Source organism: Neovison vison, chromosome 4 (assembly GCF_020171115.1).
Source record: "Neovison vison isolate M4711 chromosome 4, ASM_NN_V1, whole genome shotgun sequence".
Classification (NCBI taxonomy): domain Eukaryota; kingdom Metazoa; phylum Chordata; class Mammalia; order Carnivora; family Mustelidae; genus Neogale; species Neogale vison.
Window position 1 is genome coordinate 219,224,790 of NC_058094.1, and position 18,430 is coordinate 219,243,219.

At 40.2% G+C, this 18,430-nt stretch overlaps 1 protein-coding gene across 1 annotated transcript in view; it reads left to right on the plus strand.

Annotated features, from left to right (window-relative positions):
* LOC122905146 (probable maltase-glucoamylase 2) overlaps window positions 1-18,430 on the plus strand; it is an 89,595-nt gene that overhangs the window by 43,281 nt on the left and 27,884 nt on the right. The window contains exons 23-36 of the mRNA XM_044246741.1: window positions 326-493; window positions 1,676-1,831; window positions 2,965-3,186; window positions 5,551-5,705; window positions 6,717-6,885; window positions 8,091-8,187; window positions 8,647-8,759; window positions 9,217-9,342; window positions 10,864-10,992; window positions 12,238-12,345; window positions 13,811-13,873; window positions 14,900-15,034; window positions 16,614-16,698; window positions 17,747-17,885. Of these exons, the coding sequence (XP_044102676.1) occupies window positions 326-493; window positions 1,676-1,831; window positions 2,965-3,186; window positions 5,551-5,705; window positions 6,717-6,885; window positions 8,091-8,187; window positions 8,647-8,759; window positions 9,217-9,342; window positions 10,864-10,992; window positions 12,238-12,345; window positions 13,811-13,873; window positions 14,900-15,034; window positions 16,614-16,698; window positions 17,747-17,885 (1,865 nt within the window). The remainder of the gene's footprint in view (window positions 1-325; window positions 494-1,675; window positions 1,832-2,964; window positions 3,187-5,550; window positions 5,706-6,716; window positions 6,886-8,090; window positions 8,188-8,646; window positions 8,760-9,216; window positions 9,343-10,863; window positions 10,993-12,237; window positions 12,346-13,810; window positions 13,874-14,899; window positions 15,035-16,613; window positions 16,699-17,746; window positions 17,886-18,430) is intronic.

Genomic DNA, 18,430 nt, shown 5'->3' on the forward strand with positions numbered 1-18,430 from the left:
ATAATACATTATATGTTAATAAAATTTTAAAAAAAGAGTACCCATCTTGTCCACTTGGAAATTGTGTGATGTCAGGAACATATTTTCTGAGCGATGGAATCAATCAGTAACCAATGAGCCAAAACAAACATGAAATGTTACTGAAAGATTGAAGGCTGAAAAAGTCTGGGTTAGCAAATTCCCTGGGGATGATCACCAGGCACCAATGAGAACTTCAGAGATAAAGAACATACCTCAGATGTCAGAAAGAAAAATGTTGAGTGGTATGTGGTGATGTACCTAGTTTCTAAACAGATGTTTTTGTGTTTTTTTTCTTTCTTTCCAGAATCGTCTACAGGCAAAGACTGTAAATAATAACTATACGGACCCTAACAACCTCATGTTTACAGATATCATAATCTTGGGAATGGACAAGCAGCCTACTGATTTTATTGTCTTACATAGTAATTCTGCCACCTCCGTTTCAAATGTTGCCTACAATGTTTCATCAAAGGTGGGCGACTGTTCCTTCCTTGCAGGGCCCTTGTCAAAAGCCCGGGCCTAAGATTCTGACAGCCAGCTCTCCCTTGCTTTTTTCACTTTGGGCAGGTTCAGAGGCAGCTAGCTTGCTGCAAAGTCTACCATACCACAGGGCAGTTGCAGGAGAAACTATGCATGCTAAATATGGACTCCTAAGCTCTGTTTGCATCAGAACACTGAAGAAGACTGTGGGCGCTGGGACTCTGAGGCAAGGCAGTTCTTCTCTGGGCAGATTTAAAACTAGACCTGCTGAACCCAGATGTGATATAGTGAAAATATGATTCAGTACATTGGCCTAGTTCTGGAGAGTATTTACACGTTTGTCCTCTCATTTAAGTTAAAGACTCTCTTTGAGAAACAATTGACACACTGCTTTTATACCATTACACTGAAGGAGAGTTGAATAAAACACGAGGGATGATCCAATTCTGCCCTTACTGAATGTGTCCCTTACAAGCTAATCTTCAACAAAAGGTTCCAACTGTTAGTTGACTGTTTCAAGTGCTGGGAAATTCACTATTTTTTAGGGCAGCCTCCTTCCATTTTGACAATGCAGATTGCAAAAAGTAAGAGCGTGGTTTCTGTACGAGGCAGAATGGGGTTCCAGCCCTAGTTCTGCTGTCTCCTAGCTATGAGATCACGGGCAAAGCATTAAACCTCTTTAACCCTCAGTTTTGTATTTTGTAAAATGAAGATAGCCATATTAGTTGCAGCATAGGATTACCTTCTAGGATTGGTGGAGATGATGCATCTAAAGTAGTTATCACAGTGCTTGGCCCATATAAATGCTCCATAAAGTTTAACTATTGTTATTACTGGCATCGTTATTACAGTGTGTGAGCACCACACCCAGGGGGCAACAAGTCTTACAGAGAGCCCTGCTTGTGATCTGTAATCCTTAACATGATGAAAGCCCTTCCCATTCAACATTCCACAGTGACTCCATGAGGTGAGAAAGGTCAGGAATAAGCCAAGTTCATTTTCCTGAGAGGAAGGTTGAAAGACCCAGAGGATAAAAAATAATATTCCAAATATCCCATGATGAAGTGGTGTTGGACGAAGGGCTAGCTTCCCATCCAGATCATCAGGGAAGGACATTGGCTGGGTGGCTCAACCTCACCTTGTTTGTCATGTGGCCTCCTTTCTCCTTCCTCAGATGGTGAAGATCAGTGATCTCAAGGGACTGGCACTTGGTCAGAATTTCTCCATCGAATGGAAACTTACAGTCAGTGACCTGGAGAAATTCAACTGCTACCCTGAGGATCCTGTGGTGTCTGAGGAGAGTTGCCGGCAGCGGGGGTGCCTTTGGGAGGTAATGATCAGGAACACACCACCACAGTGAGCAGAAAGTTCGAGAAACTTCCCGTGGATAATTAGACACCTAGAAAACACTTCCAAACTATTGATGGGTTGAAGAGCAATCATCCTTCAGAAAGAAAATGACATTATTGTCAACTGAAAAATTATTTTGCCAACTCCGGGTGAGAGGAGACCGTGTTTTCCTCAGATATCCGGAATCAGAAAACACTTACTGCCACTCTGGCTCTCTCTTTCCTCCAACTACAGCATTTAAAACCCCACTTTTATTTTTAACACAGCAACAATGCATTGGGTATGCATTGTGTATTGAGTATTTTAAGTGAGGTTTTTTTTTTTTTCATCTATTAGAGAGTCCATGCAGAAGGTAAGTTGGTAAGACTTTTTCTCTTCATTTGATATATAGAATGAAAGTCAGAGAGATTACCTCAAGGTCACAATGGCAGCAATGAGGACACCAGGAGTAGAACCCTGCCTGAGGATTCTAGTCTCCAGATCAGGCTTCCTGCTTACCCTTACCTGCCTACCCAGGAGAGGAAGCCAAAGAGCATGTGTTTTTTAAATGGATATATTCATTTGCTGGTACTGTCGTAACAAAGTGCCACAAACTAGGTGACTTAGAACAACAGAAATCTGTTATGTGAGCGTTCTGGGAGCTAGAAGTCTGAGATCAAGCTGTCAGCAGTGTTGGTTCCTTCTAAGGAAAGGGAGGGAGGCTGTCCCATGCTTTTCTCCCAGGTTCTGGTGGTTCTCTGGCACTCTTTCGTCTTGCTTGGTTTATAAAAACATTGCCCCAGTCTCTGCCTTCATCCTCACATGGGCATCTCACTGGGTGCACGTCTGTCTCTGTGTCTAAATTTCCCCTTTTAATAAGGACACTGGTCATATCGCATTAGACCGATCCTAATGATCTCATTGAATCTGATCATCTGTAAAGACCCTATTTCCAAATAAGGTCACTTTCACAGATACCAGGGTAAGACTTCACATCTTTGGGAGGAACATAATTAAAGCCATAAAAATGGGCATGGTGTAAGAGACTCAGTTTGCGTGAACCAGCTTCTCTAGAAATCAGACCCTCGAAGTGTGATGCTAGAGGCTGATGGGGAATTTCTTCTCTTGTTCCAGAACACAACTGTTCCTAAAGTGCCCACCTGTTACTACGACACCATCCCTAGTTATGCCGTCAGTAACATTCAGTACCTGCCTACGGGCATCACCACAAAACTTGCCCACCTGGGGGCCCCTGAATCAGCCCGAGCAGCCACTGCCTCTGGCTCTCTCTCTGCGACAATCAGCTTCCTCCAGCTGAGCGTGATCTACCACACAGAATACATGCTGCAGTTCAAGGTAATCTCCAAGGTGGTGCAGGTTTTGATTCTCAACACAGAGTTCTTACAGCTCCATGTGGATGAAAGTCATTGACACACTGTTGGTTCAAATCCATCATTTAATGGACAAAGGCACCATGGCCCAGAGAGGTACCGGTCCAGGATGTGATCTTGGACCCACCGGGATTGTGAATGTTCTGCACTGCCAAGCGCTCAGTCATTAAGTGTCCTCAAAGGACCCCTCCCTTAGCCCTGTGAAAAATGTGTCTGCTCCATGGGAAATTCACACGAGCGGCATTAACTCACTTCCAGTGTTAAAATTATTTCTCTAACAGTGGCTCTTAACTTCAGAAAGCTCCAGAATCACCCACAATTCTTGTTAAATTAAAGCTCAGATGGCTGGGCCTCCGCCCTAGAGTTCCCAGTCTGAGAGTCTGCATCCCTAACATGTTTCCACATGATTCTGATGCTGAGGTGGGTCAAGGGGCCACACTTGGAGACCCACAGCTCTGCTCTGAGGGAAGTACAATGTGAACCACATATATTTCCTAATAGCCACACTCCTAAGGATGCATTTTGATCAAATGCAATTCATTTTAATAAGATTTTATTTAACCAACATGCTGAAATATTACCTTACCATGTAATCCAAATACAGTTATTGAGCTATTTTAGAATCTATTTTTTTTAAGATTTTATTTATTTATTTGATAGAGAGGGAACACAAGCAGGAGAGGGCGAAGCAGACTTCCTGCGGAGCAGGGAGACGAATTCGGGGCTTGATCCCAGGACCGTAGGATCATGCCTGATGGCAGGCATTTAACAACTGAGCCACCTAGGTGCCCCTAGAATCTTTTAATCATACTAACTCTTCAAATTTTGGTGTATAGTTTACACTTATAACAAGTCTCAATTCAGATTAGCACCTTTCGAACATTTAACGGCCACAAGTGTCTGGTGGGTCCCCTGCTGGGTGAGTTCGAGACAAAGACTACAGCAGGTGGAGCTGCCTCTCAAGGTCATCTTTATGTTTACAACAAGGACATCTCAGGGAATGATTTCCAAAGCTGGTGACTCCCCAACAGGGGTAAGCCGGCTCCTTTTTTTTTTTTTTCTTCAATTTATTTATTTTCAGAAAAACAGTATTCATTATTTTTTCACCACACCCAGTGCTCCATGCAATCTGTGCCCTCTCTAATACCCACCACCTGGAACCCAACCTCCCACCCTCCCACCCCTTCAAAACCCTCAGATTATTTTTCAGAGTCCATAGTCTCTCATGATTCACCGGCTCCTTTTGTTAGGGCTTGGGAAGAATATCAGAAGGGGGTTTTAACATTATAATGAAGCTGAGGTAACTGTGCCTGCACTTTCTGGTTCATCTACACAGACCTCTCCTCAAATGTTTCTTTTCCTGGTCCAGAAATCCCATAGTTAGTTTCTAAAAGATAAAGTTACAGTTAGGCAGAAACTTCTAGGAGTTTCCTGAGTTCAGGAGATCAGCCTTTGAATTCAGGGGGGTCACGGGGTCTCACCCCGTGTCATCTTGGACAACTCAGCTCTAAGCATTGTTTTTCACAGTATGTGGGAGGAATCACTCTGGGGATCTTGTGAAAATAAAGATTCAGATTCAGAAAATGAAGGGGAGGGTGACCTGAGACTTTGCATTTCTGACGAGCCACCAGGGTCTGAGAAACACAATTTTTTTTTTTAAGATTTTATTTATTTATTTGACACAGAGAGATCACAAGTAGGCAGAGAGTTAGGCAGAGAGAGAAGGGGAAGCAGGCTCCCCGCTGAGCAGAGAGCCCATGCGGGGCTCCATCCCAGGACACTGAGATCATGACCTGAGCAGAAGGCAGTGGCTTAATCCACTGGGCCACCCAGGCGCCCCAGAGAAACACAATTTTAAGAAGCAGGACTCTGGACCAAACTTGTCTTAAGCATCTGAAAGCACAAACAATAAGATCCAAGTACATATAAAAACTCAGTTCTCTAATTTCTGACCTAAACATACATGTCCAAACATAATCTTACATTATTATGTGCACATACATATTCATGTGCTCATAAACACACACACACACACAAACACACACACACACATTCTATCTGTGAAATTCTATTATACTGAATTCATAAATTATTTAGAGGAAGTGCCCTCCCTGCTTCTGAATAGGTGTTTCTGAGGCATTTGGGAGTTCGGGATCCATATCGGGCATTGTAGGTAGCAAATCACATCCATTTGCTTTGGGATATTTGATGCCTCCCAATGTGATTCAAACTGGCCACAAAACATGGGAACTGAATGATATGAACTGGCAGGAGAGATTTTAGGTCGAAGATTATACCATCAGAAAGTTTCCTTCTCTCTTCTTGTTAGATCTTTGATTCCACGAACAAAAGATACGAGGTCCCCGTGCCTCTGAACATCCCTCCCTCTCCAGTTGGTTCCCCTGAAGACCGTCTGTATGACGTCAAGATTCAAAACAATCCTTTTGGGATCCAGATTCGAAGAAAAAGCTCTGGCACTGTGATGTAAGCACTATTTATTTGGTTTTCATTAAAGTGGTTCTGGACCTAATTATGATAGTTCTAATTAATGCACATAAAATATTAATCTCAGAGACAATGTAAGTATGTGTATGTGTGTGTTAAACCGGGAGTAGTTGCTCCATTTTCTACTAGTCACTAACTCAATAAGAAAAATTAACCAAAGGCTTAAAATAAGGGTTGCTCAATTTCAGAAAAAAGAAAAATGCATGTTCTCCTCATTGTTCTTGTTGAGTAGAACAGAAAACTCTTTTTAGTAAGCATGGCCAAGGATAGAAATCAGCTCTATGTAGCCTCATTACAAAATAACAGAAGACTCGGGAGAGAGGGAAAGTTTTCTACGAGAAACAGCTTCTTACAATCTTTGCTTTTATCAGCGCTGTAGACTTACAGTCTTTTCCCAATGTTAAATGTTAAAAGAGTTGTCATTTCTCATCCCTTGTCTTGCTGCTGAATGGAATGAAGTGAAGGATTTTGCCTGGGGCTGAAGTTCCCCTTCCAAGTAAAAACCATCAGCTCTGGGCGCACATGTAGACAGCTTTTTGTCTCTCTTTGACTGAGTGTCTAACTTTGGTCAGTTGCCTTCTTTGCTAAGAAGACCTTTGACCAATCTAGAGAACTCATGCAAAGAGCTTCCCCCTTTTCTTTTGGGAAACGTGATTAGACCTTGCTTATTGATTCATACATGTATTCAAACTGGTTCTCCAATGATCACTGGGATAAAGAGATGAGTGAGACATAGTCGTTGCCTTCAAGGAGCCCATGGCCCAGAAAAGGAGTTCTCAGCCTGGCAGACCACAGAATAAAAAGGCAAATGCAGAACATTGGCAGTGAGTCATGGCCTTTGTTACAAGCTATGTCATTTCACAGTATTTGAACCTGCTTCCAGCTGTGCATTTTTTAGAAGGCTTCAGAAGCCACTAGAATTCCCAAACAGGCCCCCTGCTTACTCTGCCCATGATCAGGGCAATGTGGAGGTATGCTTTTGTGTTACAGTTGGGATTCTCAGCTGCCTGGCTTCACCTTCAACGACATGTTCCTCTCCATTTCTACTCGCCTCCCCTCTCAGTACATCTATGGCTTTGGGGAGACGGAGCACACAGCTTTCAGAAGAAATATGAGCTGGACCACGTGGGGAATGTTTGCTCGTGATGAGCCCCCAGCAGTAAGCACAAAAGAAAAAGACTATGGATCAGTTTCTCTCCGTATAAATTTATCTTAATCCATATGTATGTGTAGAGTGCCGATTAATGAGCTTCACCCTGTGTTGATAAATTCTGTTCTCAGACAAAATGGGCCACAGGTTATGCTCCTTCTGTCCCTAACATATGTTTTTCCTGTGGACTATGGATTTTACTTTGTAAACTTTTCTTTAGTATATTCTATGTGTCAGGTACATGTCTTATTTAAAAAATGCTGTCTGTTCTCCAGAGGTTTATAGGCTAGTGAGAGAGAGAGAGATGCAGAATTAATGGTAATATATATATTATATATCCCTCCCCCTCATATAGTATATACATAATTAACATATATAATGTGTATTATATATAATATATATTATATATACATATTACACATATATGTATATACATATATAATACATGTATAATATATACAATATAATATATTATATATAATATAATATATATAATATAATATAATATATCATATACACATATCATACATATATGTATATACATTTATAATACATATATAATATGTATATATTATATTATACATATTATACATTATATTATACATATATTATATATGTATTTATTATAAATACATATATTATATATACATATAATATACATATAATATATATACATATGTTATATATACATGTATATTATATATATTATATATATTATATAAATATATAATGTAATATTAAAATATATAATATTTAACATATAATACATGTAATATTATACATGTAATACAATGTAATATAATATATTATATTATATATAATTATATATATAATTATATATATTATATTATATATGCATATATAATACATACATATATATTATATATGTATTATATATATACATACATGTGTAACATGTATATATTATATGTATATATGCATATATAATATGTGTATAATATAATACATATTATATGTGTATTACACATGTATATACATATATGTGTAATATGTATATGTATATATTACATATGGAGGGGGAGGGCACTTGATTTTTTTATTTGGGGTGGAAAGAAAGGTTTCATAAAGAACATGACATTGTGGTGAATCTTCAATATTGAATAGGAGCTTGCTATTTGTGTTATGATGTAGAAACAGCTTTTTGGGTATTTCTTTTTTTGATTACTGCCTACTGTTCCCCATGACTCTCCCAGTACAAGAAGAATTCCTATGGCGTCCACCCCTACTACATGGCACTGGAGGAAGATGGCAGTGCCCATGGGGTGCTCCTGCTAAACAGCAATGCCATGGGTAAGACAGAGGCACATTCCCTGCACATAACCAGCTGTGACTACTTTCCTGGGATCTGGAATACCAGTAGAAATAGAGAAATTCAAGGGCAAGGGAAATAGGATAAAACTGACTTTCCCTCCCTTCCATCCATCCTTCCTTCCTTCCTTCCTTCCTTCCAGATTTTTGAAGAGCTTTAGGCCAGGTGTTAGCGGTAAAATTTTGACTAAATTGCATGACCTTTTACTGTGACAGTTTAACTTCCTTTCACAGAGCGATACAAGATGTTGAGATTAAGATTATGTTTGGGGTACCTGCAAATCCACCTATTCCACAGCATAAGAGAAAACCTTCCAGGGAAGGAGGGCATGAAAGGAAGAAAGTAAAGAGTACATTTTAGGGCAGATTTCCTATCTAGGGGATGCATAGCTCCAAGGACTCCTTGTCGTCTATCTTTTTTTTTTTTTTTTTTTTTAACAGATGTATCATTCCAGCCCACTCCTGCCCTGACATACCGCACCACAGGAGGGATTTTGGACTTTTATATGGTTTTAGGGCCAACCCCTGAGCTTGTAACTCAACAATACACTAAGGTTAGAATTCACTCTATGCATTGATAAACAATCAAATGTTTATTGGTTATTACCATGTTCTTATCACTGAGATAGTTGATTTTAGTTTCTATGTCCCTTGGGTATTCCTACTATATTATTGCTGTCTTTCCTGAAATTAGGTTCTAATGTTACAGTTATAAAGGCATATAGATAACCCATGTGTCTCTTAATTATTTGCTAAGCATCCTGAGAATATCTAATCAGTAACAACCCCTGAGTTCTTAGCCTTCCCAGAGTAGAATCTCTAGAATATAGGAGATTTTCTGTCATCCTGCATGTTGATGATCAGTCCATATTCATTTGACTTTCTTATTTTTCTTGAGCAAGGCCTCTTAGATCAGACAGTGCTCAGTAGAAGTGCTCAGGTTGCTTCAAGTATGTCTTTTTTCCCTTTCCTCCAAAGTTGTCCTGGACCCATTTTTCTTTTTTCTTCTAGTTGATTGGTCGGCCAGCAATGACTCCATACTGGGCCTTGGGATTCCAGCTAAGTCGCTATGGATACCAGAATGATACTGAGATCTCCCAATTGTATGAGGCAATGATGGCGGCACAGATTCCCTATGTATGAATCCCCCACTCAGCCCATGGTTTAATTAGTTATGGGAATTTGTGCCTAATTATAGATTGAAAATGTCTTCAGGGAAATTATTGATGACTACTTCAGTACAGGAAAATGTAGTTACGGAGCCAGTCTTGTGTGGAATACAGTGATTTCCAAATTTATTTCATGCCACCCTTAAATCGAGGGTTCAAAATTGAAAGTTGCCTTAATTCTTCCGTGGTTGGCAGTGTGTTTGAACAATATTGTTACTCATTCGTTGCCTTTTGTCAAGAATGCCCTGCAGTAGACATGGCTAGTCTTAAGTCATGACTTTGGGAACTTCTAAGTGAGACTCTGTCAAAAGAAGGACAGTTCTTAGAGAGGATGAGTATAAAGTGACAGTATGAAAGAAAGTAGCTAAAATCAAGTCTTCACTCTCTGGGAATCACACATACCCACATATGCATATCACACAACAGCAACCTAGTCCCCTTCATAACCCCTGAGAAATGTAGGCCATTGCTGCCAGCAAGCAGAAGCCCACAGAGAGCACACCCTTCCTCCTCTGTAATCATCAATTTTTTGTCCCTCATGCCTCTTTCTCTGCTGTCAGTCCACCTCCTGAGAGTTTAGAGGACTCTCTACTTTTATACAGGGTAACAGGAAGATGAGAATAAAGTGAAGTGTTAGGATGTTGTCATCAAGATCATTTGAAACATTCACCCAGGCTTTAAGTATTTTATTTTTATGTACTACTCTACCATATATGTATTAAATGTAAAGTAGAAAAAAGTAGGAAGCTTAACAGATGAAAAAATCCAGAGATCTACTGCCCCAAGGTGATCAGTGTTTATATGTCAGTTTGTTCTTTTCCAAGCTTTGGCTTTTGCACAAGTCTCTGTTCCCCAATCAAGTTTTACCTAGAATCTTAAGGCAATATGGGTGATTATCCTCTTCAGGCCAAAAAGGAGTATCTCTTTTTTTCAAGTGAGTATTAACCACATTAGCCATTACTCACCAACCCCAGATGGAGTGACTTTCACATGTAGAAGCCTGGGTTGGTAATATTTAGAGAAAAGGGAAGACAAAATTCTCATCTCAAGGACCATCCAGTAGAACAGAATGGCAGAAATACACACATTCTAAAAGCTATACAATAATATAGTTCTAAATGTAATAAATCCAATGAGGTTTACTGGAGGGGGGGAATAAATATGTTTCTCAGGGAAGTCCTGCTTTCTACCCTTGAATATTCAACTAGCACTTGTTTTGATAGGCTCACCAATTTGAAATTTGAAGAGTGGAAAAGAATCAAATCAAGGGAGGGAAAGGAGAGACAATTCCAGTTGGGGGAACAGATGGAAAAGGATGGGGACAGGTGATCTGTATGCAGGAATCAGAAAGCAATTTCAATCTTCAGTGTGTGTGTTTGGGGGGGTAGATTGGACAAATTAGGAGGGGCCTGGGCTGGGTCAGCAGAGGCACTGCCTCTGAGGGGTACTGCCATAGGATCCCCAGCTCCTTGCTTGCTCCTTCCTGTAGGACGTCCAACACTTAGACATCGATTACATGGAGCGGAAGCTGGACTTCACTCTGAGCTCCAGCTTCAAAAACCTCAGCTTCTTGATTGAGCAAATGAAGAATAATGGCATGAGATTCATTCTCATTCTGGTAGGTATTTAGAAGATTAGATCCCATTATCTGTTTCTGTGTTCATGGCTTTAAAATAGTACCATTGAGGGAAACTAGATGAAGACCTGTATATTTTTTGCAACTTCCTGTGAGACTATAGTAATTTTTTTTAAGTTTTAAAAAGTGAATAAACAAAGGAGGGCAGAACACATGAAAAATGGCTTTCCAAAGGTGATACTTAGCAATATTTATTTTTCATAACCATCACTGGGATGTAATTTGTTACTACAATTCCCTTGGTTAGAGTCAGAACTATGGACTGAAACACTGAATATAGCAGCAATATCCAAAAGCCTCATTGTTCTACGCTGTGCCTCTGAGGGAATCACTGTATCCTAGTCTCATATTTACCTTAGGGGGTTCAAAAGCCACTTCAGTTGTATCATTACTCAGCAGTGTTGAGGCTCAGGGGATTTACTTCTTCTTAATTAAACTCACAAACAACTGAGCTAAGATTCAGAACACCAATTTATGATTTTGCTCTGGAGGCTGTATTTTGATAAACACAGAAGTAGTTACCTGCAAATGGTCCTCCCTTCTAGCTTCCAAGAAATAGAACATTATTTCCTGACTTTTATTCATTCATTCGTTCATTCATTCATTCAAGTATTAATTAAATACTGGGTCTTTGAAAATCATTCTAAAAAGTGTGTGTGTGTGTGTGTGTGTGTGTGTTTGTGTGTATGATCTAAATTAATGAATCAGACATTGTCCTTTTTTTTACAGGATTTTATTCAATCAGAGACAGCCAATAAATCACCATTAAAGAATGACTATATTGTACAACTGGACTAACATTACATTGCCTGTTAACTAACTGGAATTTAAATAAAAACTTCAAAAAATGAGAAAAATTAAAGATAATTTCAGATAGTGGTGATTTATATGACAATTGTGAAATAGGATACTTTTATACAGGGTAACTGAAGCAGGTATGGGGTGGGGTAAACAGGGAAGCCACTTTGGACACAGAACAGAAGAAAGAAGCTTCATGTTCTTAAAGAGTATTGATACCATACTCTAGGAGCACAATAAGTTGACTTTCTTTGTGGAAGGTTAATGTCTTATTAACCTGGCTTATCTCCAGGAATGTTTTCCAACAGCATACTTTATTCCTCAAGAATTTTATGGACATAAAGCAAATTATCTATGGGTATTCTGTTTTTGTTTTTTGTCTTGGAGCTGTTTTTCTCATGTTTGCTGTTTTAAACCCTTTCATTGCAGGACCCAGTTATTTCTGGCAACGAGACCAAGTATGAGCCATTCACCAGAGGGAAGGAAAACAATGTGTTCATCAAATGGCCCAACAGTAATGACATTGTCTGGGGAAAGGTGAGCCTTGGGAGAAGATGCCCATAATTAATCAGCACCAGAATGTCTTGATTAAAAGAGGCTGTCAATAAATCCTGGCAAAATATATTAGGTAATTAATAAATATGAATGAGTAGAACTCTTCCTGATGCTGATTAATAAGACCAAGGTTACAGGTCTAAGTCTCTAAAGTATCAGTGGGCTTTGTTTTATTGTCTGGAGATATTCTGATGCTCCAACCTTTATGTATTCCAGCTGGTCATGTAACAAACCTAAAGAATTCCTTTGGGAATGGCTCTGAAGTCTGTGTCTGTTGAACTCTCAGTCTTCATCTGTTTCTTTTATAGCGACAGGATTGTAGGAGCACTTCCTGACCCCAGATGACAAAAGCTCCTACACCGGATTCAGACTCTGCTCTGTAACTGTGCTACGCTTCCTGCTGTTTTAGGTGCATGCTCTGCTTACTGTGCCTTTGGATATTGCCTTCTCAGCTTACTCAGATAATATCTGCATTTCAAGACCAACTCAAATGTACTCTCATAGAAGCATTCAGTGACCAGTTGAGCTCTGCTCATTTCTCCCATTTTCTATATTAGCATCTTCAGAGAGGATAGCATGCCACTTAGCACGCACATTTATCTGTGAACTCTTGGAATCCAAGGACTAGAGATGACTGCGTGACTCAGTGGGTTGAGAGTCCAACTCTTGGTTTGGCTCAGGTCATAATCTTAGGGTCCTGGGGTCAAGCTCTGCGTCAGGCTCCCTGCTCAATGAGGAGTCTGTTTGAGGATTCCTTCTCCCTCTGCCACTCTTCCTGCTCATGCTCTTTTCCTCTGTCTCTCTCTCTCTCTTAAATAAATACATCTTTAAAAAAAAGAAAACAAGGACTATTTCTTACTTAAATCTCAGTAGATACAAATTATAGTACAGTGCCTATCATATAGTATCAGTAAGCATTTGCTGAATGGATTAATCAACGTATATAGTTAATGCCCTTCTAGTTATCGATGAGATTGGTTGAAACTCTGGATTGTTTTTAATGCTATGTATATTTGGAGTCTCCAGTAAGTGTTAATGCTACCTAAGAATATTAAGGCTAATTTTATAGGTTGTGAATGAAATCAATCTTAGTTCTTTAGAGTTGTGTTTTAAATTTGTTACTTTTGGAGAGAATTTTGTTATATGTCTATGATAGACAGCAGAATAGTCATTTGAAAGGTGATTGTTCAGAAGATATATTTAAAATAGATTTAGCTTATTTTGTTTTTTAACTTAATGATTTTGAAAGCTTATGAAATGAGTCAAAGGACCCTACTCTATTTTCTCCTAACAGAATTTCATATATTCAGATTTTACTATTTAATTAATGACAAAGAAATCCAAGAATTTTATGGAGATGCATGTCATTAGAGTCTGACACGTGAATCATCTCATGGTCCTTATGCAATGCCTTTCAGAAGTTTTAATTTTTCTTCTTTCTCTCTAGGCTTGGCCAGAACTGCCCAATGTGAATGTGGATACATCCCTTGACCATGAAACTCAGGTTAAGGTATAGTTGTGTACAGATTTCTGTCCACATTGCCCTAAACATCTGGATACTTATAAGTTTTATCCCAGGATTTGGTTAAACAACTCTCTGAGCATGCTTGTCAACCAGTAATTTCTTGGTAGAATGAAATCAGACAGAACAGAAAACACAATAAGCAACTAAACTGGAAATGTGTAGCAGGAAATCAAGTGAAGTATCTTCACATGTGTGCCTTTAATAGTTGGTATCAAGTTTAAATCCAATGGTGCTTGAAAAATAATAAATTGAAATCCAGAATATTTTTACTGGAGAGGTTATGAACAGACTAGTTTTTTTTTTTTATGTTTGTTTCTTTTTTCTAATTTATTTATTTTCAGAAAAATAGTATTCATTATTTTTTCACCACACCCAGTGCTCCATGCAAGCTGTGTCCTCTATAATACCCACCACCTGGTACCCCAACCTCCCACCCCCCCGCCACTTCAAACCCCTCAGATTGTTTTTCAGAGTCCATAGTCTCTCATGGTTGAACAGACTAGGTTTTTAATGAATTGTTCCCATATAAGAAAATATGCCAGCCAGTTCAAAAGGGTTGATGTTTTTGAAATCCATACTTGATGTCACATCAACCTGGACATCTAGCCACCCCTTCAATCTGCAGGTCACTTTTCCCTGGATGACTGGTCTCCTTTATTTGGTCAGAGTAGAAAAAATATTTACATATCTGAAGTTTGATCATTTAGACCCAGATAGTTAATTTTCCAGTTCATATGATTAAAGGTCCGGTCATTAAACGGATCTCATGTTTCAAGGGGGTTTAAGACTATCTAATGTCCTTCTAGGAGAATAAAGAATGCAGTCAGCCTTCTCTGAGCTTTGTGTTCACAGTAAACTCTGTATAAGCAACAGCAGAGCTGAGACTAGTTTCAGACCCTGAGTGGGGCAGTGCCTTGCACAGGTACCTGCTCCTCGCCCCTTCCTGGTCCCCAGACTCCCCTTCCTGGACAGGTGAAGACCCATCCTGAAAGTATGTATTTACTCTTACAGCTGTACAGAGCCAACGTTGCTTTTCCAGACTTCTTACGTAATAGTACAGCCGCATGGTGGAAGATGGAAATCAAAGAGCTCTATGAAGATTTCCAAAAGCCAGGGAAGAACTTGAAGTTTGATGGACTATGGATTGTAAGTGCACCCTTGGTGGTTCTTTTTTGGAAGTGTTAGGAGTCAAACCATGGAGAGGCAATGCAGAGACAAACAGAGGAGGGAGCTAAGGCTGGGGAAATGGGAGAGAGGAATACTTTTGTATAATTGAGGTGCTGGACCCCTAGAGACACAGAGAGGATTGTGCATCTGCCCAGGAACATGCCTGCAAAAGCTGGAGCCCTTGGAAGAGATGGACCACTACTAGAGATGCTGCCAGAGAAAGTGGGAGAGGGACAAATACCCCAGCTTCTCTTATCTCCCAACCTCCATTCACTGGCTAGTGCCTCCCATTGGCCAAACTACTCAGAAGTTAATACTAGGGGAGTCTGAGGGGCCATCCTGTGATACCGGGTGGAGCAGGGGCTGGCAAGGCATGAATTCAAGAGACAATAGGTGTTCACCACGGTGCTGGTACAGACTCATTTTCAAAGGTCTGTTCAGATATTGCTTACACATGTCAGTTGGGCTTAAGAGCAGGGCTTCATGAAATATCTGTGGGGACATGTGTCCAAAGGCTCTTCTACTTGTGTCTGTCTGGGGATAGGAAGCCTATCAGTGTTCCAATTTTCTTCCCCACTGTCCAGTGGCCTGAAATCCTGAGCATTTTCTAGGCCAGCTCTCAAGGGTTTCACAGGTCTGGGCTACACTGAAAGAAGGTCATAATTCACCCAGAGATAGACCTACAAGCCCATGGGAAGCCCTAGAGCTTTTCCGGCCGTTATTCTCAGTGTAGGTAGAGCAGAGCAGACACCTGGAAGATTAGCCTGAACAAGGCAAAACAGATAATGAAGAACATGTGTAGCTCTGAGGAATAGGGAGATGATTACTCTGGGATATTTGTTCTGGGGGAGGGAAGACATGGCTGAAAAACTCAAAAAATAGTAAATAGGTTCCCAACACCTGCCTTTGCCCTTAGTGTTTCCTGTTAAAAGTAGTTCAATTTACAAAATCTTAACTTTTCCACTAACAAAGCAGGCAGTGAACACTCACCTCAGGAACCACCACTGCTTAAATTTAGTAATAAACTCCAAGTATGATTTCATTTCCAGATTTGGTTCTGGGTTAACCTACAACTCTTCAGGACTGCATCTACTGCAGAAAGCGAGACACTTGTCCTTGTGTTTGGTCTCTGCTGATGTCAGAATCAGTCCAAGCTATTGGACTAAGAAAGAGTAGGGGAAGAGAATAGCAACCATGGGCCACAGATAAAAAGTGAGTAATTCATACATAGGAAAACAAAAATGGGCTTCTTGTGTGGGGAGATGTATCAAGGAATCTCCTTAGATCTAGATCCAGCATGAGCTCCATATTTTTGCTACTATGAAATAATCCTCACAAGTTTAAAAATGCCACGTAAGCTAGGAGTTTCACCCTCTACATAGATAAACATGGGTTCTTAGAGTCCATCTGGGTCAATGCCTTAGAGTAAACGGAGGCAATGAAGTGATTAGCTGAGTTCTTAAGTAAGATGTGTTCATCTCCGTGAAATCTGTGTCCTCCACAGCCAAGATCACAGTGTCTCTGACATCACAGAATCTTTCTTGTTAACTCATTGCAGGATATGAATGAGCCATCAAACTTTGTGGATGGATCCGTCAGGGGCTGCAGCGATGAAATTCTTAATAATCCACCCTATATGCCATGTATGTAAATGATTCCTTCATCAAATTAATCCCCTACTCAAAAACTCTGAAAGCTTTCCTTCTCTCATCAAAGTGAAGCCTAATTTTGGAGAATGAAAATACTTGTACACCTGACATAAAATCCCAAATAAAACAACCTTGAACAAGTGTAAATTACAGATCAGGCATAGAAATAATGACATGATGTATTATGAAAGACCAAGCAATGGATGATTACATTGGTAGCTGTGAACTGATTGCTCACACTTTAAATAACCGTGCCCCCCGCCCCCAACACAGACTATTTTGGTTAGAGAATGAAAATTTGGGCTCTGTTCTCTCTCTGTCCATGTCCACAGACACTTCATGAAGGACATGCCTTAGTTGTTCTGTAGTACAAACAGAATAGAGCATCATAGGACCTTACCATCAAAGGTATCTCAGAAAGTTGAGTTCTTACAGAAACCCAGGGAAGGAAGCAACTTACCTTCTTAGAAACACCAAACCAGTAGTTTGTGGGACAGAATCTGTAATCTAAGTTTCTTGATGTTTGGGTCACAGTTAGCCTGTCCATGGCTCACTAACTCCTGCATCCCTTTCCCTCTTCCTTCCCTTCTTCCTCTCTTCCCTTCTTCCCTCCTTCCCTCTCCCTTCCTTCTCCTTCCTCCCCCAATATTTATGTATCAGGCAAGTGCTAACGAATCAGAAAATTTAGAGACCTTCTTGATACAGTTGATTGATACAAGATCTATTCCCTTGAGAATGTTACCATCTAGTGGAAGAAACAGTCATAACAACAAAGGAGTTTATTGTACAGATAAGTGGGCTCTGGTTGCATTCTATAAATATCAGAGGACAATGAAGCGTGCCTTGCCCAGCTCCACACCCTGTCTTTACCCTTCATTAGTTATAAAGATGTTGATTTTGTAGACAAAATAATTCTTGAAATTGGAACTGGTAACTGATAACAAAGTCGTTGAGTGAAATGGAGAAACAGCAAAACTAAAGAGCATTTCTCGTGAATGAACACAGCAAGTTGTTTGGGAAGTAACTCTGCCTTTCCACGCAGATTTGGAGTCCAGGGAAAAGGGCCTGAGCAGCAAGACCCTGTGCATGGAGAGTGAGCAGATCCTGCCAGACGGCTCGCGGGTGCGGCACTACGACGTTCACAGCCTGTACGGATGGGCCCAGACCAGACCCACCTACGAGTGAGTGTGTTCCCAGAGAGGATGGCTGGACCCCAAGAGCATGCAATCCTTGATCTTGGGGTCATGAGTTTGAGTCCCATGTTGGGTGTAGAGATTACTCAAACAAATAAACAAACTTAAAAAATAATAATAAAGGGAAGAAGCCTGCCTAAAATTTAGTCAAGCTCAAGGGAATGTTAAGGCTTTCCTGGTCACCTGGATTCCTGGCCTCTATGTCATCCACCCTTTGCCAAGGGGACAAGTAGGAAAAGCCACACCTTCAACTTGAGGTAGTTTCTAAGACCTTTCCTTTCCTGCTGACTCAGGACCTGTGGTATGGCCAGAAGTAAGCCCCTGGAACTTGCTCCTCTCATGGCCTTTGTTGGGCATGCCCAGAGCCTTGTGCATGTGCTGTCTTTTCAGTCCTCAGGAATATGTAGGATCTTTGCAAAATTCTCCATTGTTCTGCTTCTCCAGAATTTACTCTAAGAACAGCTGAGCTTTGTCTCAACTGAACCCCAGCCTGAATACCTATGATGGTGCCAGAAAATTGTTACTGTTTTGGG